At 41.4% G+C, this 25855-nt stretch overlaps 1 protein-coding gene across 1 annotated transcript in view; it reads left to right on the top strand.

The window, feature by feature from the left end:
* EML6 (EMAP like 6) overlaps positions 1-25855 on the top strand; it is a 322870-nt gene that overhangs the window by 169112 nt on the left and 127903 nt on the right. Inside the window, exon 7 of the mRNA XM_065890822.1 lies at positions 24982-25183. Within this exon, the coding sequence (XP_065746894.1) occupies positions 24982-25183 (202 nt within the window). The remainder of the gene's footprint in view (positions 1-24981; positions 25184-25855) is intronic.

Here is a 25855-nt window from a genome sequence, read left to right as displayed (position 1 = left end):
AGTTTCCTCATCTGTAAAATGGGGGTAATACCAACACCAACCTCATAGAGTTCTATGAGGATTAAATACACTTGCAGAGTGCTTAGAGTAAGTCATGGTGCATGGTCAGCACTCAGTAAATGTTGGCTACTGTTAACAATATGTTAAGTATGTGTACCAGAGAATACAAAGCAGTTTATATACATCTTTTTAAATTCTCATGATAGGCTTATTATCTCATTTTTCATATAGAGAATTTGACACTGGCAGAGATTAGAGTGGAAAATATAAATAGGAAAGATAAGATGAAGTAAGTCACAAGTGACGTTAGTCCACTGAGCACATGTGGGGAGTTCTGTTCACGTGAGAATTTAGTGTCCACTTCATTGCATGGACAGTCAAGGCCCTCAAGTTCTCTGCCAGAGAACATGGGCCAATGTAACTTTATCCAGAAAAGTACTTTAGGCAGATATAAACAAGTAAGCGCCCATAAAAGCAATGTTAAAAATGCTACAAAAGCAGCCAAAAATGTTTGACCTTGAACCGTGAAACTTCTTGGTGTATCCCTCAAGGTAAACTGGAAGCAAAACATATACTTAGATAACTCATGAGTTAACTTACTAGATGGGATTATTGACCATAAACTGGCTAGATGTTGGGGAGCATCAACCAGAAATAATGATTCCTTTCTGGCAGTCACTTTATCCAGCTCATCCCAAAATTTTATCACATAATCAAGGTATAAATTTTAAAGTGTGAGGATCAGGGCCTTGCAGGGGGAACCTGCTCTACTTGTCTACCTGATTCCCAGTCTCTGACTTCAGGCTCTCATAGGAGAGTTCAGGAGCCGGTTCAGAACAAGCATCTGTATAGCCAGGGATTTGTATTGATTGTACAAAGCCACCCCCATGGTCAGCTCCTATCCCCAGAGTCAAGGGAAGGTGGTCAGGGACACGTTCTGTTTTCTGTCAGTCTCAACTGATTCCCACACACACTTGCTTGCCAAGATCAAAGAGGATATAGGTGGTGCACAGTGGACAGAAGCACCTTAAGCAAGCCTGCATCCCATAGGTGTGGCCTGTAGCACCTGGGCTTATAGCTATGAGGGGAAGGATTAGCATGTATTTTTAGATGGATGGCCAGTGGGACAGTAGCCTGTATTTCAGGAGGAGTAGTGAACTATGCTTTTAAAGACTGGATAGACCATGCTGCTGTTCAGGAGCTGTGAAAATGGGTGCCGTTTTCTTGCCACCTTCTTCATTTTTGCAGTCTCAGCTCACTACCAGTACTCTTGTTTACTTCGTGTTTTACTTTAAATGGATGTGAATGCATCTCTTTCTTCTTTTTTTTAACTTCTCCTCATAAGCAATAACATCTGTGAAATTATGACTTTAATATACTGTTTATATATATATATTTTACTTGTTAAGGTAAGTTCTAGCTATTGGATTAAAAAATTTTGTCCACGTAGCATCTTCACCATCAGTGGCGCCTTTGCCTGTCACACTTTTGGCAACACTGTAACAGAAGTCTACTAGGTGCTATCAAACTTCCAAAGAATTGCCGGCATTTTTTCCAGCCCTTAGTGGAAAACAGGACAAATGTCTAGAGTCAAACGAATGAAAGGCTCGTGGTTGAAGTGTTGGTAACAACCCCAAATCTGGCTTACTCGTCACCCTCAACTCAGCTAGTTCTCGAGTCTGTGTGGACAGGGCCTTGCAGGGGGAACGTGCCACGATCCTGAACCACCCTCAGGGACTTTCTCTTGCCCTCAACCGGGCCTTGGCGCCATCATCACACTGAAGCAGGGCCGGGGGGCCATTGAGTTGAGAAGCCAAGTCTCAGAACAGGCCCTCCATGATGTTCTCTGAGACCAGCTGCCAGGGCCACCCTGTGATAGGGGTGTACTCTAGGGCACCTGAAGGTGGGAGTGAGGCCAGAGTGAGCTAGGAGACCCAGCACAAATATAAGGATTAAAATATGTAGGATTGCAGGTGAGGATTAAAAGTAGTTGAAATGTATACAGTTTTCTGTTCCAGCTCCCTCTTCAACCAGCCATTACCATACATGCCCTTGCTCTTCCAAACATTTGCAGACAGTGTGGGTTAAAGGGGAGTGAAGGAAAGACGGTGGGGAGAGGCTGAAACAGGAGGAAGAAGGCAAAACGGACAGGACTTGGGGTGTACTTTGTCCCACCTCATCCTGCCCTGCACACCACCACCCACCCGCCCCGCCCCCATTCCCCCCAAAAGGAGTCTTGACTTTTCCTCCACCTTCAGGCTCTGCCTCAAGATGGAAACAAAGTGCCATTTGAAAGGAGCCGATTCAAGCAAAGCACTGTTAGAACTAGTTACCAACCAGGGTTCTTGGCCTCCTTAATCAATGGAAATTGATAAGAGGCCAGTCAAGAAATTCAGGCAAGGCTTTATTGGGGCTCCTGCTGCAGTACGAGGGAGCAAAAACAAGTAACACGTTCCCTTGCTCCCTCCCTGAACGGGGGTAAACTGCTTCCTTATATGGGGTGAGGGTAGGGGTGGGTCCAGGGGTCTGGCCGGAGGGGTGGCTTAGGTGGTCTGCCCACCCCCTTGGCGGTGCTGTGTGCAGGGGGCATGCGCAGTACCCTGCTTTTCCTCTGGGCTGGTCAGAAGTGGCAGTTGGGTTTTTGGTCTTCTTGTGTCTTGTTGTTCATAATTTAGCCCAACTGTGCACGCACACAGTTATTTTTAGTTCCTTATAGTTTATTTGTATTTTGTTGCTGGAGGAGACTGTCCAGGTGCAAGCGCTGCAGCAAAGGGTCCCAGGGTTTCAGGTCCAAGCCTGTCTTACTACTTTGCTCTCAATTTGGACATGAAGCTACATGTATGGACGGTTTTATTCTAGTAAAAATTTCTTGATATGAATGAGCCTTCTTCGATATTTTTGCTGTTTGTATAGCAATGACTCTTGAATTCATTTCTGTGGAAATATAGTAACTTCTCATATTACTCAAACAACTATTTAAATAAATTTAGCAAGAGAATTAATTATGGCCATGTCCCAATTCCCATGACATAGTACCGATATTCTGTAGTCCTTAAATTTATAAACTTACTAGTAAAAATTCAGAAACTGCTACTTAACGTTTGGTAATCTGAGTCTGTTTGTAACAACCACACTTACTATGGCACTATTTCTACTGCCCTTCCTATAGACTTTCAGAAGATCTACAAAATGAATCTGGCCATTTCCAAGTTGTTTTATGTAAATATTCATAAGATTTACCTATATTTGCATCTTCTGATAACTATTACTTGCTAAAAAACAAGAAAGAGAACAGTTTTTAGATGAACTAAGATTAACACTAAGCTCAGGAAAAAAAAACCCAAAATGATATTACAGCTTTATTATAAAGTGATGGTATTAATCAGTTTTCCTACATCTTTATAGTCAAACTTGAGCTAATTAAGACTTTGACTTCTACTGAAAACAATTAACCCTTCTTTAAATTGAGGGTGAACCAGCTTGGAGATAGGTCATTGTCATATCAACAAGAATCTGTACAGCCAGAGCTGATTCTCAGGGCTTCTTCTCCTCTCCCCAAGTCTTAGTAAAAGAAAATGGACTTCATAAGCCCAGAGGATCATTCCTCAATCAAAGGAATAGTAGTGTTTTATTTATACCAGTGACATACAACTTTTGCGAGTGGTGAGTCTGCAAACAAGTTTTTACTAACACTACATGGTGATATAAATCAGCGATCTAATTCATCCAGGATCCCTTATCTACAATTCTGAAGTCAAAAAACTCAGAATGCCAAAATGTATATATATTTTTTATGAGGGCAACCAACTTTTTTATTGTGGTAAGATATACACAATACACAGAATTTACCACTTTAACCACTTTTTCAGTAAACATATGAGTGCATCAAGTATAGTCACCTTATGCAGCCATCATGACCATCCATCTCCAGAACATTGTTCATCTTTCCAGACTGAAACATCATACCCATTAAACAACAACTCCCCATTCCCTTCTCGTCCTGGCCCTGGCAGCCCCCATTCTACTTTCTGTCTCTGTGAATTTGCCTGTTCTAAGTTGCCTATTCTTATTCTTGTATAAGTGGAATTATGCAGTATTTGCTCTTTTGTGACTGGCTTATTTCTCTTAGAATAATGTCTTCAAGGTTCATCCATGTTGTAGCATGTGTCAGAATTTCCTTTGTTCTTAAGGCTGAATAATATTTCGTTGTATACCACATTTTGTTTATCCATTTATCTGTTAAGGGATACTTGGGTTGCTTCCACTTTTTGGCTATTGTGAATAATGCTGCAATGAACATGGGTACGCAAATGTCTCTGAGACTCTGCTTTCAATTCCTTGGGATATATATCCAGAAGTGGAATTATTGGATCATATGGTATTTCTATTTTTAATATTTTTGAGGAACTTCCATACTGTTTTCCATAGCAGCTGCACCATTTTTATATTCCTACCAGCAGTGCACAAGGATTTCAATTTCTCCACATCCTCACCGACACTTTCTGGGTTTTTTTTTTGGTTTGTTTTTTTGTTTTGCGGTATGGGGGCCTCTCACTGTTGTGGCCTCTCCCGTTGCGGAGCACAGGCTCCGGACGCGCAGGCTCAGTGGCCATGGCTCACGGGCCCAGCCACTCCGCGGCATGTGGGATCTTCCTGGACCAGGGCATGAACCTGTGTCCCCTGCGTCGGCAGGCGGGCTCTCAACCACTGCGCCACCAGGGAAGCCCTGGTTTTTTGACAATAGCTATTCTGATATATGTGAAGTGGTTTTCAATTGAATTTCCCTAATGATTTTTGATGTTAAGCATCTTTCATAAGCTTGTTGGCCATTTGTATATCATCTTTGGAGAAATTTCTATTCAAGTTCTTTGCCCATTTTTTTTTTCACACACACACACTGTATTTTGAGATAAACTGACACCAAGCATTGTAAATGGAAGACCACGACAAAAGCAACAATGATTGCAATTACCAAACACAAAACACACTCATACTATGTCATAATATTGACATCCAGTCCAGTAATCCTCCACTGTAACAGCTCCATTACTTTGCAGTGAAAAAAAAATTTTTTATTTCTGAGATATACATTTTAAAGTAATAACTAGAATTATGACTTATAACATTATATCAGACCATATAAGATTTTTAGAAATTTCATGTAATGTCTGAAACATTTATATTAACATATTTCCATACAAATAACCCAAAGAAAGTTTAGTATTAGTTGTTTTTATTGTTTGTTTGTTTTTTTATACTGCAGGTTCTTATTAGTCATCAATTTTACACACATCAGTGTATACATGTCAATCCCAATTGCCCAATTCAGCACACCACCATCCCCACCCCACTGTGGTTTTCCACCCTTGGTGTCCATGTGTTTATTCTCTACATCTGTGTCTCAACTTCTGCCCTGCAAACCGGTTCATCTGTACCATTTTTCTAGGTTCCACATACATGCGTTAATATATATTTCTTTTTCTCTTTCTGACTTACTTCACTCTGTATGACAGTCTCTAGATCCATCCACGTCTCAACAAATGACTCAGTTTTGTTTCCTTTTATGGCTGAGTAATATTCCACTGTATACATGTACCACATCTTCTTTATCCATTCGTCTGGCAATGGGCATTTAGGTTGCTTCCATGACCTGGCTATTGTAAATAGTGCTGCAATGAACATTGGGGTGCATGTGTCTTTTTGAATTATAGTTTTCTCAGGGTATATGCCCAGTAGGGGGATAGCTGGGTCATATGGTAATTCTATTTTTCATTTTTTAAGGAACCTCCATACTGTTCTCCATAGTGGCTGTATCAATTTACATTCCCACCAACAGTGCAAGAGTGTTCCCTTTTCTCCACACCCTCTCCAGCGTTTGTCGTTTGTAGATTTTCTGATGATGCCCATTCTAACTCGTGTGAGGTAATACCTCATTGTAGTTTTGATTTACATTTCTCTAATAATTAGTGATGTTGAGCAACTTTTCATGTGCTTCGTGGCCATCTGTATGTCTTCTTTGGAGAAATGTCTATTTAGGTCTTCTGCGCATTTTTGGATTGAGTTGTTTTCTTAATATTGAGCTGCATGAGCTGTTTATATATTTTGGAGATTAATCCTTTGTCTGTGGATTCATTTGCAAATATTTTCTCCCATTCTGAGGGTTGTCTTTTCATCTTGTTTATGGTTTCCTTTGCTGTGCAAAAGCTTTTAAGTTTCACTAGGGACCATTTGTTTATTTTTGTTTTTATTTCCATTACTCTAGGAGGTGGATCAAAAAAGTTCCTGCTGTGATTTATGTCAAAGAATGTTCTTCCTATGTTTTCCTCTAAGTTTTATAGTGTCTGGTCTTACATTTAGGTCTGTAATCCATTTGGAGTTTATTTTTGTGTATGGTGTTAGGGAGTGTTCTAATTTCATTCTTTTACGTGTAGCTGTCCAGCTTTCCCAGCACCACTTATTGAAGAGACTGTCTTTTCTCCATTGTATATCTTTGCCTCCTTTGTCATAGATTAGTTGACCATAGGTGCCTGGGTTTATCTCTGGGCTTTCTATCTTGTTCCATTGATCTATGTTTCTATTTTTGTGCCAGTACCATATTGTCTTGATTACTGTAGCTTTGTAGTATAGCATGAAGTCAGGGAGTCTGATTTCTCCAGCTCCAGTTTTTTCCCTCAAGACTGCTTTGGCTATTCAGGGCCTTTTGTGTCTCCATACAAATTTTAAGATGGGGCTTCCCTGGTGGCGAAGTGGTTGAGAATCTGCCTGCCAGTACAGGGGACACAGGTTCGAGCCCTGGTCTGGGAAGATCCCACATGCCACGGAGCAACTAGGCCTGTGAGCCACAATTACTGAGCCTGTGCGTCTGGAGCCTGTGCTCCACGCAACAAGAGAGGCCACGATAGTGAGAGGCCCGCGCACCACGATGAAGAGTGGCCCCCACTTGCTGCAACTAGAGAAAGCCCTCACACAGAAACAAAGACCCAACACAGCCATAAATAAATAAATTAATTAAATAAAATAAAAATTTTTAAGATGATTTGTTCTAGTTCCATAAAAAATGCCATTGGTAATTTGATAGGGATTGCATTGAATCTGTAGATTGCTTTGGGTATTATAGTCATTTTCACAGTATTGATTCTTCCAATCCAAGAACGTGGTATATCTCTCCATCTGTTGGTATCATCTTTAATTTCTTTCATCAGTGTCTTATAGCAAGTCTTTTGTCTCCTTAGGTAGGTTTATTCCTAGGTATTTTATTCTTTTTGTTGCAATGGTAAGTGGGAGTGTTTCCTTAACTTCTCTTGCAGATTTTTCATCCTTAGTGTATAGGAATGCAAGAGATTTCTGTGCATTGATTTTGTATCCTGCAACTTTACCAAATTCATTGATTAGCTCTAGTAGTTTTCTGGTGGCATTTTTAGGATTATCTATGTATAGTATCACGTCATCTGCAAACTGTGACAGTTTTACTTCTTCTTTTCCAATTTGTATTCCTTTTATTTCTTTTTCTTCTCTGATTGCTGTGGCTAGAACTTCCAAAACTATGTTGAATAATAGTGGTGAGAGTGGACATCCTTGTCTCATTCCTGATCTTAGAGGAAATGCTTTCAGTTTTTCACCATTGAGAATGATGTTTGCTGTGGATTTGTCATATATGGCCTTTATTATGTTGAGGTAGGTTGCCTCTATGCCCACTTTCTGGAGAGGTTTTATCATAAATGGCTGTTGAATTTTGTCAAAAGCTTTTTCTGCATCTATTGAGATGATCATATGGTTTTTTTCCTTCAATTTGTTAATATGGTGTATCACTTTGATTGATTTGCGTATATTGAAGAAACCTTGCATCCCTGGGATAAATCCCACTTGATCGTGGTGTATGATCCTTTTAATGTGTTGTTGGTTTCTGTTTGCTAGTATCTTGTTGAGGGTTTTTGCATCTATAGTCATCAGTGATATTGGTGTGTAATTTTCTTTTTTTGTAGTGTCTTTGTCTGGTTTTGGTATCAGGGTGATGGTGGCCTCATAGAATGAATTTCGGAGTGTTCCCTCTTCTGCAATTTTTTGGAAGAGTTTGAGAAGGATGGGTGTTAGCTCTTCTCTAAATATTTGATGGAATTCACCTGTGAAGCCATCGTGTCCTGGACTTTTGTTTGTTGGAAGATTTTTAGTCACAGTTTCAATTTCATTATTTGTGATTGGTCTGTTCATATTTTCTGTTTCTTCGTGGTTCAGTCTTGGAAGGTTATACCTTTTTAAGAATTTGTCCATTTCTTCCAGATTTTCCATTTTATTGGCTTAGAGTTGCTTGTAGTAGTCTCTTAGGATGCTTTGTATTTCTGCAGTGTCTGTTGTAACTTCTTTTTCATTTCTAATTTTATTGATTAGAGTCCTCTCCCTCTTTTTCTTGATGAGTCTGGCTAATGGTTTATCAATTTTGTTTATCTTCTCAAAGAACCAGCTTTTAGTTTTATTGATCTTTGCTATTGTTTTCTTTGTTTCTATTTCATTTATTTCTGCTCTGATCTTTATGATTTCTTTCCTTCTGCTAACTTTGGGTTTTGTTTGTTCTTCTTTCTCTAGTTCCTTTAGGTGTCAGGTTAGATTGTTTACTTGAGATTTTTCTTGTTTCTTGAGGTAGGATTGTATTGCTATAAGCTTCCCTCTTAGAACTGCTTTTGCTGCATCCCATAGGTTTTGGATCATCGTGTTTTCATTGTCATTTGTCGCTAGATAGTTTTTGATTTTCTCTTTGATTTCTTCAGTGATCTCTTGGTTATTTAGTAACGTATTGTTTAGCCTCCATGTGTTTGTGTTTTTTACATTTTTTCCCTGTAAGTCATTTCTAATCTCATAGCGTTGTGGTCAGAAAAGATGCTTGGTATGATTTCAATTTTCTTAAGTATACTGAGGCTTGATTTGTGACCCAAGATGTGATCTATCCTGTAGAATGTTCCATGTGCGCTTGAGAAGAAAGTGTAATCTCCTGTTTTTGGATGGAATGTCCTATAAATATCAATTAAATCTATCTGGTCTATTGTGTAATTTAAAGCTTCTGTTTCCTTAATTATTTTCATTTTGGATGATCTGTCCATTTGTGTAAGTGAGGTGTTATAAGTGAGGTGTTAAAGTCCCCCACTATTATTGTGTTATTGTCGATTTCCTCTTTTATAACTGTTAGCAGTTGCCTTATGTATTGAGGTGCCCCTATATTGGGTGCATATATATTTATAATTGTTATATCTTCTTCTTGGATTGATCCCTTGATCATTATGTAATGTCCTTCCTTGTCTCTTGTAACATTCTTTATTTTAAAGTCTGTTTTATCTGATACGAGTATAGCTACTCCAGCTTTCTTTTGATTTCCATTTGCATGGTATCTTTTTCCATCCCCTCACTTTCAGTCTGTATGTGTCCCTAGGTCTGAAGTGGGTCTCTTGTAGACAGCATATAGATGGGTCTTGTTTTTGTATCCATTCAGCAAGCCTGTGTCTTTTGGTTGGAGCATTTAATACATTCACGGTAAAGGTAATTATCGATATGTATATTCCTATGACCATTTTCTTAACTGTTTTGGGTTTGTTTTTGTAGGTCCTTTTCTTCTCTTGTGTTTCCCACTTAGAGAAGTTCCTTTAGCATTTGTTGTAGAGCTGGTTTGGTGGTGCTGAATTCTCTTCACTTTTGCATGTCTGTAAAGCTTTTTTTTTTTTTTTTTTTTTTTTTTGCTGTACACGAGCCTCTCACTCTTGCGGCCTCTCCCATTGCGGAGCACAGGCTCCGGATGCGCAGGCTCAGTGACCATGGCTCATGGGCCTAGCCGCTCTGTGGCATGTGGTATCCTCCCGGACTGGGGCACAAACCTGTATCCTCTGCATTGGCAGGCGGATTCTCAGCCACTGTGCCACCAGAGAAGCCTGTAAAACTTTTGATTTCTCCATAAAATCTGAATGAGATCCTTAACAGGTAGAGTAATCTTGGTTGTAGGTTCTTCCCTTTCATCACTTTATCATGCCACTCCCTTCTGGCTTGTAGAGTTTCTGCTGAGAAATCAACTGTTAACCTTATGGGAGTTCCCTTGTATGTTATTTGTCTTTTTTCCCTTGCTGCTTTCAATAATTTTTCTTTGTCTTTAATTTTTGCCAATTTGATTACTATGTGTCTCGGCGTGTTTCTCCTTGGGTTTATCCTGTACGGGACTGGCTGGGCTTCCTGGACTTGGGTGGCTATTTCCTTTCCCATGTTAGGGAAGTTTTCGATTATAATCTCCAGATATTTTCTCTGGTCCTTTCTCTCTCTCTTCTCATTCTGAGACCCCTATAATGTGAATGTTGTTGTGTTTAATGTTGTTCCTGAGGTCTCTTAGGCTGTCTTAATTTATTTTCACTCTTTTTTCTGTAATCTGTTCGGCAGCAGTGAATTCCACCATTCTGTCTTCCAGGTCACTTATCTATTCTTCTACCTCAGTTATTCTGCTATTGATTCCTTCTAGTGTATTTTTCATTTCAATTATTGTATTGTTTATATCTGTCTGTTTGTTCTTTAATTCTTCTAGGCCTTTGTTAAACATTTCTTGCATCTTCTTGATCTTTGCCTCTCTTCTTTTTCTGAGGTCCTGGATCATCTTCACTATTATCATTCTGAATTCTTTTTCTGGAAGGTTGCCTATCTCCACTTCATTTAGTTGTTTTTCTGGGTTTTATCTTGTTCATTCATCTGGTACATAGCCCTCTGCCTTTTCATCTTGTCTATCTTTCTATGAATGTGGTTTTTGTTCCACAGGCTGCAGGATTGTAGTTCTTCTTGCTTCTGCTGTCTGCCCTCTGGTGGATGAGGCTATATAAGAGGCTTGTGCAATTTCCTGATGGGAGGTACTGGTGGTGGGTAGAGCTGTCTGTTGCTCTGGTATGCAGAGCTCAGTAAAACTTTAATCCACTTGACTGTTGATGGGTGGGGCTGGGTTCCCTCCCTGTTGGTTGTTTGGCCTGAGGCACCCCAACACTGGAGCCTACCTGGGCTCTTTGGTGGGGCTAATGGTGGACTCTTGGAGGGCTCACGCCAAGGAGTGCTTCCCAGAACTTCTGCTGCCAGTGTCCTTGTCTCCACGGTGAAACAGAGCACCCCCCTGCCTCTGCAGGAGACCCTCCAACACTAGCATGTAGGTCTGGTTCATTCTCCTGTGGGGTCACTACTCCTCCTGGGTCCCAATGCGCACACTACTTTGTGTGTGCCCTCCAAGGGTGGAGTCTCTGTTTCCCCCAGTCCTGTGAAAGTCCTGCAGTCAAATCCCACTATCCTTCAAAATGTGATTCTCTAGGAATTCCTCCTCCTGTTGTCAGACCCCCAGGTTGGGAAGCCTGACGTGGGGCTCAGAACCTTCACTCCAGTGGGTGGACTTCTGTGGTATAAGTGTTCGCCAGTCTGTGAGTCACCCACCCAGCAGTTATGGGATTTGATTTTACTGTGATTGCACCCCTCCTACCGTCTCATTGTGGCTTCTCCTTTGTCTTTGCATGTGGGGTATTTTTTTTGGTGAGTTCCAGTGTCTTCCTTTCGATGATTGTCCAGCAGCTTGTTGTGATTCTGGTGTTCTCGCAAGAGGGAGTGAGAGCACATCCTTCTACTCTGCCATCTTGTTTTCGACTCCCTTTGCCCATTTTTAAATCAGGTTATTTGTTATTTTGTTGCCAAGCTGTAAATATTCTTTATATATCTTAGATATTAACCCCATTATCAGATATATGATTTGTAAATATTTTCTCCCATTGCCTAGGTTGCCTTCTCTGTTGATTATGTCCTATGATGCATAAAAGTTTTTAATTTTGATGTAATCCAATATATCTATTTTTCTGTGTTATTACCTGTGCTTTTGGTGTCATAGCAAGAATTTATTGCCAAATACAATACAATTTCATGAAGAGCTCTCAAGATTTCTTATAAGTGTTTTATGGTTTGGGCTCTTATATTTAGGTCTTTGATCCATTTTTGAGGTAATTTTTGGACATGGTGTTAGGTAAGGATGCAACTTTTCTTTTTTCCAAAATATTTTTTATAACTAATTTGGCAGCAAAACATGACTTACACTTATTATGAAGCTGTTTATTGTCTTCATATGTGTGAATATTCATACCCTTCATCGCAGAAATATTTGATTTCAAGGTGCTGCCCCAGACTCCACTGGATCTATTACATGAGTTCAAAATCCAAAATTTTCAAAATTCCAAAATGCACCTACCACCAAAAATTTCAGATATATGGGATGGTGGACCTCCAGTACATTTTTCAGTGAATATCAAGTTCTGGAATTTTCAAGCTGGGAGAGACATAGAGTTCCACATGATGTCATCATGTGGAACTCTATCACCTTATGATGAATAGAATGAAGCTCAGGGCCATTGTAGGATTAGAGCTGTAACTCAAGTCTCACACCAAACTCAACAAAAGTGCATTTTGAGTCTGATCATTTTTAAAACAAATTTATGACCTAGGTAAAATAATGAAGCTTAAATGACTTACAGTAGCAGCAAAAAAAGCCAAAAATAATTCTTAAAGCAAGGCAATCAAAATGAATTACATCTGTGGTAATAAAATACTTTGAGCTAATGGTTGTAAATGATTATGTCTAAAGGAGTACAGTAATTAGTCACACAGTATAAGATGCATTATTCATTTACTTATCCATTCAATAAGCATTTATTAAGCATCTACTAAGTGTCAGAAACGTGCCTAGGAACTAGATAGGCTCTTCTAAAAAGTGTGCTTCATGCATTTTATTGGAGTTTTTTGTGTGTTTATTTTAACTCCCAACACATGTTTATTGAATCGTTGCTATGTCTAATGAACCGTAGACTCTGAATCTGCATTAGGTCAAGCAGCATTCCCTCAGTGTTGAGCAAGAGAAGGAGGCTGAAGTCTCGAGGATACAAGATGCCTCTTCTTAGCCTTCTCACCATCTCCTCTGCCCCCTCACTGGTCTGAACCACCATCTTGCGCGCAGGCTACTGCAGTTGCTTTATAACTTGTGTCCCTGCTTCAGCCGTTATTCTCAGAATAGCAGCTGGAGGGAGTTGTTGGAAATTTACATGACCCAGGTCACATTTCCTCAAAACCCTGCCATGATTCCCATCTTCCAAAGAAAAAGAGTACACATCCTTAGGATGGCCTACCAGGCCCCTTCCCCCTCAGGCCTCCCGCCCTCTGCTCTGCCCTCTGCCCAGGCTGCTCCCTCTGCCTGCATCACTCTCCCCAGGAATCTGCATGATTACTACCCCTCTCCTTTGCTCAAGTGAAGCTGCCCAGATGACCTTACTTAAAATTGCAACCCACTCTGCCTCCACCATCCCGCACTCTTGATCCTCTGTTCACAGATCTTCTTTTCACCTTGTAACAAACAGTATAACTTACCTGTTTGTGATGCTTATGGCTGTTGTCTATTTCTACAAGGGCAGGAGCCTCTTTGTTCACTGATGCCTCCCAAGCAAGCCCTTAGAACAGTGCCTGGCACACGCAGGCACCCTGGAAATGGACGAATGATGAAGAGTGCATCGTGTGACTGTAGTGCACGGTGACAGGTGAAATGCTTCAGAGGGAGGAACAGATAATTTCTGTGTTCAAGCTTGGCCCCCACGGACCAGCAGTAGGAGGTCATAGAAAGGCTTAAGGGGGTGAGTGTCACGGTCAGGGCTCCACCTGCTCCAGAGCAGAGAGTGGACTAGAGTGGGGCAGGATTAGAGGTGGGAGCGCAGGTGACTCTTCCCCACTACCCATTCTTCTTATTACCATTTTTCTCCCTCAGAGTACATTGAGGATCATTCTGTCCAGTGGTTCTGAAACAGGGGCGTTTTTATTTTCTGGAAGACAGTTGGCATTGTTTGGAGACATTTTTGATTATCAACTGGGAGGGTGCTACTGGCATTCTTGAGGCCAGGGGCGCTGCTAAACATCCTAAAATGACATATTGCAATGTTAGACACCTCGACTAAGAATTATCCAGCCCCTAATGTTCACAGTGCCGCAACTGAGAAACCCTGGTATAGAAGGTTCAAAGGACCAACTCTCAAATCTGAAAGCAGCCTTGTTGATGATAGAAACAAAGCAAGTATCTTCTGTGGTTCTCCTGGTCCCTTGAGTGCTTCATTGCTCACCTCCATTCCCATCGCATCCATCACCTCTCCCTGTCTGCTCACCTTTGTCCTTTAGGACCTCCTGCGTCACTGGTGTTCTGAGCAAGTGGAAGCCCTGCAGAGGAACGTGCAGGAGCTGCGGATGGTGAGGTGCGCCACCCGAGGAGCGTCGCCTGTTGTTTGCTCAGGCTTGGTGTGGGACGTGGTGTCAGAGAAGCAGAGGCTGGCTGTCTGGTTTGTTCTGGTAGTAATTCCCCTGTAAACACTCTGACCGAGCCGGCCTCCTACAAAGACCAGCCTGGGTGTTCCTTCCCTGGGGTGAAGGCAGCGGGCTTGGCAGTGTGTTTCTGTCCTCCGGGGTCCCGTTAGGCTGTGTGGATCCTTCAGTATTCCTGAGGCTATGGGATTTGGGGTCCTGAGGAGTGGATTTTGTAGAGAGTATCTGATGGAAGTTCTCAGGCAGAGAGCCCTTGTAAACAGGAGCAGCAGGCCGTGGGCACTTCATGCTGCAGGCTCGTGGTGCTTTGTGCTAGGCGCTCTGCATGCAGGATCCCGTATTTCCTGCAGCAGCTCTGGGGGTCCCCAGGCACGGCTGGCTCCCGGGGCATGAGCTCTGCCTACTTGCAGGAGGGCCCTACACTTGGTTTAGTGCTTGCTGTCATCATCTTGAAATTCTTTTTTTTTTTTTTTTAACATCTTTATTGGGGTATAATTGCTTTACAATGGTGTGTTAGTTTCTGCTTTATAACAAAGTGAATCAGTTAAACATATACATATGTTCCCATATCTCTTCCCTCTTGATCTTGAAATTCTTAATCAGTCTTAAACAAGGGGACCTCACATTTCCATTTTGTACTGGGCTCTGTGAATCATAAAGCCACTCCTGTTCCCTGGTCATTGGTGCTCACGAATCCCTGGGGAGATGCCCGCCTTCCCTCCCTCTTGTTTCCCTTAGGTTCCGAACTCTGCCTTCCGCATTACCCTAGGCCGCCAGAGCCCCTGGCCCACCTCCAGACTCCCTAGGCACCTCAGCCACCTCCTGCTGGGGGGGTGGGGGGCTGCAGTTTTCCCACATCCCCTCCCAACACTCCCTCTTCCGTCTGAGTGAAATCTCTCTCCCTCTTGTCCTTTTATTACCTTTTACCTGGGGCGCTCCTTAGTACTTCACCTTTAATAAGATTAGGTTGGTAGGAGAAGGCCATCATGCTCTCTTGTTTGATCTTTGGTACCATGTCCTGGGTGCGCATCCACAGAGAAGGGAAATACCTTTGTGGGGAAGAGAGTTTGCTCCAGACTGGCACTGCCTGAATCCTCATTTTATCTCCATCACCTACTCGCTCTGGGACTTGGGGCAAATAAGGTAAACTGTCTGCTGTAATTTCCGCATTTATATATTTCCTGTCCCTACCTATGGCCTGGTGCTGTCCGAGGGTCTCCTCCTGAGTCGCTGTGAGCCTTCCTGGGCACATGTGCAAAGCTCTGGGTGCAGGGCTGGGAATGTCTGGGAGAACCGTTCCTGCCCATTTACAGAACTTGTTTGTTTGACTCCAAAAGGATTTCTCAAAGTTGCACTTATTTTTGGCTATCTGCTCATCAGGCCTTCAGCTTTCTAATCTACTAGAGTGGAGTTTTCCAACGTTTGGTTGAAGAACCACTGCATTAGAATCAGCCTGGAAATCTGAATTTTCAGCAGTCTGACTAAGGTCTGAGAACGCACACTAGTTTGGGAACAGCTTGATAGTGGTTGGTTCTCAACAAGTGGTTCTCAGCCCTGGTGAGCTAAAAATAACTATGCCCAGCTCCACTCCAGGGCAATTGAGAGAAACTTCTGAGTAGGGTCCAGGCATCCATGTTTTGTTTTGTTTTGTTTTGTTTTTGCCCACGCCGCGAGGCTTGTGGGGATCTTAGTTCCCCGACCAGGGATCGAACCCGCCCCCTCAGCAGTGAAAGCACAGAGTCCTAACCACTGGACTGCCAGGGAATTCCCTGGGCATCCCTGTTTTAAAAACACTTTCTATGTAGTTTCTGATGGACAGTAAGTGTTGGAGCAACTGCTCTTGGCCCTTTACCATATATCAGGCCTCGGTGCACCAGATTTAAGAACACTAATAAGTATCAATACCAACCCCCTCCCAGCTGCCAGTCTTCCCTTCTTGGGCCAAACAACTGAGGGAAGAAAAACATTTTATTCCCCAAAGAGTTCTTTTTGTCAGATATAGCCTTTCCTTCTGAGAGTCGGCAGTGCTGGCACGTCAAAATGACCTAGAGGGGTGGGATAGGGAGGGTGGGAGGGAGGCTCAAGAGGGAGGGGATATGTATGCATATGGCTGATTCACTTTGGTGTACTACAGAAACTAACACAGTATTGTAAAGCAATTATACTCCAATAAAGATCTATTTAAAAAAATGGTAACAAACAACATGACAAATAAGTTGTAACACAAGGATGTAACTAAGAGACTCAAGGAAAGGCAAAAGCAGCAACTTCATAGCTCGTGGTGCTGACCCTGCCTGGGGACGGAATCTGACCACACGCACAGCAGGTTGTTCTCCATTGAGATGTGAACTCAGTAAAAACCTGCTGGTTAAAAATAATAACAACTGATATTTATTGATTAGTTTCCTAAGTACCAGACACTGGGTCAAGTGTTTAAATATACGATTGCATTGAATCCTCGTAACAGGGCTGTGATGTGTGAGTGCTAATATTCTCTGCAATTTACAGGTAGGGCAACTGAAGCTTTGAAAGGTTAAATACTTGCCATGTCACAGAGCTGGGATATAAATCCAGTCCCTGTACTTAACCATTCAATGACCTAGTGGAAAATAAGCAATGTCCTTTAGGTCTGTGTTGATACTCATGGACTAGATCTCCCATGCCCAGGTTTCAGAACTGTCACAGAGGGGATTGAAAGGATAATGTTTCCCACTCCCTGGTCTGAATATAAAATCCGGGCAAAGGGCTGGTGAAAATTTGATCTTAGCCTCTAGGATTTTTATGTTGAGGTGGGTGGTTGCTCTCTACTGCCATCTGCTGGCTGTCTGGACCAAGCACAGGCCAGAACCCCACATTTCTCATCGTAGAACGAGCGGCCGAGAAGGCCCCCGTGTCCAAAATGTGCACCCCTCACCAATTCAGCAAAATGCCTTCAGTTCATTCTGTCAAGAGTCTCTGAAACATGCACTTTTTAAGAAGAAAGGAGAATTTCTATAGTTTAAAATAATTAGGATGGTTTTCCCTGGCTCTCTTTTCACTCCTGGTGGATTTCTAGCCGTAGTCCAGATAATACCTTATATTTGTCTGACTCCCAGAGCAGAAGATAAAGAAACAAAGCCAACTTAATACTTACCAAAGCAATGGTCACCTCGGCCAGTCCGAGGTGACCAATAACGTTCCTAAATGGGACGTTATTAGGAAACTTGAATATAGCTCTCTACCCACTGAGGTGTCCTTAGGAAGTCATTCCTTTTTTTAAATTTTTTTTATTTTTTTGTTGCTTAATTCTTATTTATTTATTTATTTTTAACATCTTTATTGGAGTTTAATTGCTTCACAATGGTGTGTTAGTTTCTGCTTTATAACAAACTGAATCAGCCACACATATACATACGTTACCATATCTTCTCCCTCCTACGTCTCCCTCCCTCCCACTCTCCCTATCCCACCCCCTCCAGGCAGTCACAAAGCACCGAGCTGATCTCCCCACGCCATGCGGCTGCCTCCCATCAGCTATCCACCTCACGCCCAGTAGTGTATATATGTCCATGCCACTCTCCCACCCCGTCACAGCTTACCCCCCCCCCCCATATCCTCAAGTCCATTCTCTAGTAGGTCTGTGTCTTTATTCCCGTCTTACCCCTAGGTTCTACATGACCTTTTTTTTTCTTAGATTCCGTATATATGTGTTAGCATATGGTATTTGTTTTTCTCTTTCTGACTTACTTCACTCTGTATGACAGACTTTATGTCCATCCACATCACTACAAATAACTCAATTTCATTTCTTCTTATGGCTGAGTAATATGCCTTGTATATATGTGCCACATCTTCTTTACCCATTCATCCGATGATGGACACTTAGGTTGCTTCCATCTCCTGGCTATTGTAAATAGAGCTCTAATGAACATTTTGGTGCATGACTCTTTTTGAATTATGGTTTTCTCAGAGTATATGCCCTGTAGTGGGATTGCTGGGTCGTATGGTAGTTCAATGCAATCCCTATCAAACTACCAATGGCATTTTTCACAGAACTAGAACAAAAAATTTCTCAATTTGTATGGAAACACAAAAGACCCCAAATAGCCAAAGCAATCTTGCGAACGAAAAATGGAGCTGGAGGAATCAGGCTTCCTGACTTCAGACTATACTACAAAGCTACAGTAATGAAGACAGTATGATACTGGCACAAAAACAGAAATATAGATCAATGGAACAGAATAGAAAGGCCAGAGATAAACCCACGTACATATGGCCACCTTATCTTTGATAAAGGAGGCAAGAATATACAATGGAGAAAAGACAGCGTCTTCAATAAGTGGTGCTGGGACCACTGGATGGCCAAATGTAAAAGAATGAAATTAGAACACTCCCTAACACCATACACAAAATTATAATGGATTAAAGACCTGAATGTAAGGCCAGACACTATAAAACTCTTAGAGGAAAACATAGGCAGAACACTCTATGACATAAATCACAGCAAGATCCTTTTTGACCTACCTCCTAGAGAAATGGAAATAAAAACAAAAATAAACAAATGGGACCTAATGAAATTTAAAAGCTTTTGCACAGCAAAGGAAACCATAAACAAGACCAAAAGACAACCCTCAGAATGGGAGAAAATATTTGCAAATGAAGCAACTGACAAAGGATTAATCTCCAAAATTTACAAGTCATTCCTATTTTAAATGGTTCTCTGGGAAGTGAGAGTGGCCTAGCATCCTGTCTGTCTCTGTAGGTAGAGCCCTGGGGTCGACTTGTCTGATGTGACAAAATCCAATTTATCTCTTTGAAGAACTGAGTGTTTGTGGAGATCCTGAGCTGGTCTCCAGAGAAAATGTTCACAGCTCATTAGGTTTATGTTGCAAACAATGAAAATGAAACGACTCCTCCCCTGGTTCTGTCTCTCTCCTTCTTCCCCTGCCCCTACTTAGTCAGAAATAATCCATTATCAGTTTAAGTTCATTGCCTTTGCTACTTGTAAATCTTCTCCCTTTTGTTGGTTAGTTCAGTGGAACGCTTTTTTCAAATGAAATCCGCTAGAAAACATAGACTGTGAGTTGTTGAGGGAAAAGCAGGGGTTGGATCCTCAGACTCTGCCTCTCGCCCCTCATTTCCCTGCACTCTCCTTGCCAGGCCCCTGCGGCTCTTTTAGGAATCCAAGAACTCCCTGGACACAGTCTGAAAACACAGTTGGGTGCTGTGTAGCTGGACTGCCTCATCAGTCTAGGCTGAGGTGGAAGGTTCTTTTTTGTTCTAAACCTCTTAAAGACAAAGCAAATATTTTTAAAATGTTAACACATTGATTCCATGTGATGGGTTGTTTGTTATAATATTCTTGACCTTTCTGAATTTGTTCCCCAAACAAGAAGTTAAAAAATAGTGGGGATGGTGGGGAGAAAAATGTTTGTACGCTGGATCAAACACAGTGCTGGTCCTTTGGGAGAAATTCTGTTTTCAAGCCATTTAGTCTTAGGGGATGGAGGAATACACTGTTGGAGGAAAACGGGAAGAACTGGCCTGTTCATGCTTGTAGTAGTGCCTTGGGTGCCAGGCCTGCTTGGAAAGGGTGAGTCTTTAGGACAGTCAATGGAATTATAAAAGGATTGTGCTTTGAGTATTTTGATAACAGTTAAAATATGTAACATTGCTAAGATATATAAGATGTGTATATATATATAGCTGTATATATGTATGTATATATCATTTTTACTGATTGACATATAACAGTTTCAGATATACAACATAATGATTATATACAATGTGTGTATATAATATATATTATATTACATATATTATAATATGTATGTATTATATATGTGTTCTCTATACATAAAGTATATATTTGTCTCAAAGCGATGACCACAATAAGCCTAGTTAATGTCCATCACCACACATAGTTACACATTTTTTTTCTTGTGATGAAAACTTTTAAAATCCACTTTCAAGATACATTAGCTACTCTCAAATATACATTACGATATTACTAAATGTACATTGTACATATTCATCATGCTGTCCATTACACCCCCAGCCAGGACCTATTTATTTTGTAACTGGAAGTTTGTGCCTTTGACTACCTTCACCCATTTTGCCTACTGCCCACCCCTACCTCTGGCAATCACCAATCTGTTCTCTGTATCTGTGAGTTTTTTGGGTTTGTTTTTACTTTTATATTTTAGATTCCACATAAAAGTGAGATCATACAATATTTGTCTTTCTCTGTCTGACTTATTTTGCTTAGCAGTATGCCCTCAGAAGTCACCCATGTTGTCCCAAATAGCAATAATTCCTTTTTTTGTAGCTGAATGATATTCTATTGTACATGTATGTATCACATTTCTTTATCCATTGATGGACGCTTAGGTTGTTTGCATGTCATGGCTATTGTGAGTAATGTTGCAGGGAACATGGGGGTGCCGATACCTTTTAGAGTTAGTGTTTTTGTTTGCTTCAGAAGCAGCAGTGTTGGATCATACAGTAGTTCTATTTTTAATTTTTGAGGAACCTCCATGGTGTTACCCATAGTGGCTATACCAATTTACATTCCCACAGTGCCCAAGTGTTCCCTTTGCCCCACATTCTTGCCAACACTTGTTATTTCTTGTCTTTTTGAAAAAATAATAGCCATTGTAATAAGTATGAGATAATATCTCATTATGGTTTTTGTTTTTTGTTTTTGTATTTTTGGCTGCAGCTTGCAGGGTCTTAGTCCCCTGACCAGGGATCAAACCCCTGCCCCCTGCAGTGGAAGCATGGAGTCCAAACCACTGGACCACCAAGGAATTCCCTCATTGTGGGTTTTTTTTTTTTTTTTTTTTTTAATTTTATTTATTTATTTATTTTTGGCTGTGTTGGGTCTTCGTTTCTGTGCGAGGGCTTTCTCCAGTCGCGGCAAGCGGGGGCCACTCTTCATCGCGGAGCGCGGGCCTCTCACTATCGCGGCCTCTCTTGTTGCGGAGCACAGGCTCCAGACGTGCAGGCTCAGTAGTCATGGCTCACGGGCCTAGTTGCTCCGCAGCATGTGGGACCTTCCCAGACCAGGGCTCGAACCCGTGTCCCCTGCATTAGCAGACGGATTCTCAACCACCGCACCACCAGGGAAGCCCACCTCATTGTGGTTTTGATTTGCAGTTCTCTGATGATTAGGGATGTGGAGCATCATTTCATGTATCTGTTGACTATCTGTATGTCTTCTTTGGGAAAGTGTCTATTCAGATCCTCTGCCCATTTTTTAATCAGATTGTTTGGGGGTTTTTGCTATTGAGTTGTATGAGCTCTCTATATATTTTGGATATTAACCGCTTATCAGATGTATGATTTGCAAATATCTTCTCCCATTTGGTAGGTTGCCTTACCATTTTGTTGATGGTTTCCTTTGCTGTGCAGAAGCTTTCTAGTTTGATGTAGTCTCACTTGTTTACTTTTGCTTTTGTTGTTTTTGCTTTTGGTGTCAGAGCCAAAAAATTATAGCCAAGACTGATGTCAAAGAGCTTACCACCTATGTTTTCATCTAGGAGTTTTATGTTTTCAGGTCTTATATTCAAGTCTTTAATCCATTTTGAGTTTATTTTATATGTTTCTTTTGCATGTGGCTGTCTAGTTTTTCCAACATCATTTATGGAAGAAACTGTCCTTTCCCTATTGTATATTCATAAAATGAATATATATATCTCTGCTTACAAATGTCTGGCTCCTCCTTAGAGTGCAAAATCCATGAGGGCATGAGCCTGGCTTGTTTACTGTTCAGGCTCCAGTCTTGGGCATGTAATAGGTGCTCAATAAAAATTTTTTGTATAAATAAATGAATATATCCCTCCTTCTTTGAAGGGTCTCATTGAGGGTGGAGATGTTGTCTTTTATTTCTTGGTATCTCCAAGACTTGAGAAATGTTTGTGATTTGAATGTTTTATTTTATTCATTCGTCAATTCTTATTGAGCATCTACCACATGCCAGACACTGTGCTAGGTACTGAGGATACAGCAGTGTATAAAACTGAGAAAACGCTTGTTTTCACAGACATTAGTGAGAGGAAATGGACAATGAATATAATAAACTAGTAAATTCTTTAAATTTTTTTGCCAATTTTGGAATATAATTAATATCCCTATTTACTTCCTATTTCTGAAGAACAAAGTATTATACCTTTCCTGTAATAAAATTGTAGATGATGCAAAGCCTGCTGGGGAGACAACAAATTCACCCCCTTCCTAGAGAAAATCAGAACATGTTAATAATAAGGCATGGGAAAAAGATAAGGATGAGAAAGGGGCAGTAGCAAAAGGATTGTTTCCTCCTTAGCTGAGCTTCCTGCCCTGTCAGCCTGCCATCTTATCCTGACTGCTTTCCCCACACATCTGTCCTTTTCAATCTTGAAAGCCCGTCGTGATGCTTGCAGTGGAGGATTTTGAGTGACCCTGAACTAGCCGTTGCCAAGGTATCCCTACTTAACTACTCATAGCAGGAATAATAAATCTGCCTGTGTGCTGTCTCCTTCCATTTCAAGACACATAACAATGAATTCAGAGCAGGAAGTAAAGAGAGTTATCTCATGTAATAATAGCCTTGTACCTTAAAAAAAAATACTTTTTGTAAACAAATTCATTATCTCATTGGATACTTTCAAGACCACAGTGAGTTGAGATGAGGATTTCAGGAACTTCCCTGGTGGCTCAGTGGTTAAGAATCCGCCTGCCAATGCAGGAGACACGTGTTTGAGCCCTGGTCCAGGAAGATTGCACATGTCACAGAGCAGCTAAGCCCGTGCACCACAACTACTGAGCCTGTGCTCTGGACCCCGTGAGCCACAATTACTAAGCCTGTGTGCCACAACTACTGAAGCCCACGTGCCTAGAGCCCATGCTCCACAACAAGAGAAGCCACTGCAATGAGAAGCCCGTGCACTGCAGTGAAGAGTAGCCCCCGCTCACCGCAACTAGAGAAAGCCCACACACAGCAGCGAAGACCCAACACAGCCAAAAATAAATATTAAAAATAAATGAGGATTTCAGTTATGGTGTCCAGATACCCCCAATTAAACCTTATATTGTCCCATCATTTGTCCTGGATTTTTTTTAACAGACTTTATTTTTTTTAGGGCAGTTTTAGGTTCACAGCAAAATTGAATGGAAGGTACAGAGATTTCTCATATACCTCTGTCCTCATACATACACAGCCTCCCTATCAACATTGCCCACCAGAATGGTACATTGGTTACAGTGGATGAACCTGCATTGACATATCATCGCCGAAAGCCTATAGCTCACATTAGGGTTCACTGTTGGTGTTGTATATTCTGTGAGTTTTGACACATGTATAATAACATATACCTACCATTATAGGTCCTATGGAGTTTCATGGCCCTAAAAATCTTCTGTGTGTCTGCCTATTTGTCCCTCTGTCCTAGACCTTTCATTCTGTGATAAAGTGTCATTATAATTTTAGATTTGAAAATATTTTTGATAGAATTATTTAATAGGTTTTTCAATATAGTAAAGCTGCTTTCTTGGTTAATAAATATTTTACAAACTTATGTAAATTTAATAATCTCTAGAGCCTACTTTTACTTGCAGAGGGGTCCTGACTTGGATGATAAATTACATGGTCTCCATAATTACAATCTGCATTTAAGGGGAGAAAAACTGGTCCCCAGAGAAAAGGGGACTCTCCCTGGTATGTCTGGCCAATCGGGTGTAGAGCAGGACTGAAGTCCAGGTGCTCTGATTTCTGGCACTTTCTACACAAAAGACACAAAGCCAGACGTGGAGACAACTCAGATCTCAAAGCTTATCACATCCTTAAGTAGTTTAAAGTTATGAAAGTGGGATTGCTTCTGCATTTCTAATTCAGACGTGAGAAAATTCACTATGTACGTAAATAATGTAGCCGGTGAGGAATAGAACAGACTGAGAGAAGCCCAGATCAACACACAGGCAGGCAAGTGGGGATCTGCCTGAAGAGGATGGAATGATACGGAGGAAGGTTGGGTTTAAAAGGGAGTACTGTGCTCTTAGAGAAGATTCCATAAATCGTTAAGTCAGTGAGGAAAAACATCTTCAGATGTTTGATGGTATTCTGAGACTGAAATTAGAGTTTCATTTGCATATTTCTGGGACACGGGTGCATCTATTTATCCAGCAGAATGAGTCTAGGTTCTGATCAAATACATACTGAACTTGCCTAATATGATAATCAACCGTCCTGTAGTATCACCCACGTATAATTTTATTACAATGTTAGCATCCTAAAGATTGAAGTGATTATTAACTTTTCCATAGCAAATCAGAAGGAAATTGTTTCAAAGAGGGTTAGGTTTTCATAAAGACCAATTCCTGTTCTTATATTCACTTTAAGGTGTTGTATTTAATATAGACCCTGCTGTAGAAACACAGTTAGCCTAAGTCAGACAGGAAAGAGCAGTCACTCCTTTACAAAATAAATCACAAGGGGTCGGGGGAACAACTAACACACAGAAGGCAGTGGTCAATAACACAGGGTGGTGTGTGGAGTTGATTCTCCACACCCAGGCATTGTTCAGATGTGTTGCCTTAGGTGCTATCCTGGTGACAGGGTATTAACTTTAGGTGTTTTATTTGTGAATGGTGTGGAGATATGCATTTATTTTATTCGTTTATTTTCGTCAGGCCTCTCTATCCGGAGTGTGTGCTGGAAAGCAGACCGCCTTCTAGCAGGGACCCAGGACAGCGAGATATTTGAAGTGATCGTGCGAGAACGGGACAAGCCAATGCTGATCCTGCAGGGCCACTGTGAGGGGGAGCTCTGGGCTCTGGCCCTGCACCCCAAGAAGCCGCTGGCTGTGACAGGCAGCGATGACCGCTCTGTCAGGTGAGGCCCCAGAAGGGGTGGCTGTAACCTCACTCACCTCCCTGGGATAACAGATTCATTTTGCCCAAATTTGTTTATTACTTTCAGAGAAGGATAACCCACAGTGCAGAACCTCACAATTTCCAAACAGAATGTTAAGCCAACAACAGTTGGCTTCTTGACCTTTTCTTGTTGCTATCTTTCTTTGGCTCCATCTTAAGTCAAGAAATGTTCTTAGAAGTGAAAATTCACTACTGCTGGTTAGATTGGCCTCCAGGTCTCTTCCAGCTGAAGATGTAAGCTGAGTGCACTCATCTGTGATAAGCTCATGTTTCTTCCCGTACCTTCGGTCCTGCTGGAGGCAGCCTGGCAGTTTCACAGCTGAGTCACTCATCATCAGTTTAGTCACAGACTAAACATCACCGAGAGAACTGAAATTCTGATTTTCAAAGTCGTCTTTAGCACGTGAGTCATTAATTCTTTCTTTGCTCAAAATTCCCTGTGAGAATTTACAGTGTCTTCAGATCAAAGGAAAGTGCGGGTTCCTAAGAAAATATGCCCATTTTTTTAGGGCCTCAAGTGTTCTCACTATGGATCACCTGTTATTTGAGAACATGACAGTAGTAACATGAGCAAAGTGATTCTGCTTCCACTGTTCTTGAGACTGTTGAAAGACTGATTTGAAAGTGTGAG

The sequence above is a fragment of the Phocoena phocoena genome, chromosome 14 (genome assembly GCF_963924675.1).
Source record: "Phocoena phocoena chromosome 14, mPhoPho1.1, whole genome shotgun sequence".
NCBI classification, from domain to species: domain Eukaryota; kingdom Metazoa; phylum Chordata; class Mammalia; order Artiodactyla; family Phocoenidae; genus Phocoena; species Phocoena phocoena.
The sequence above is the reverse complement of the archived record's forward strand: the minus strand, read 5'-3'. Positions and strand labels throughout refer to the sequence as shown.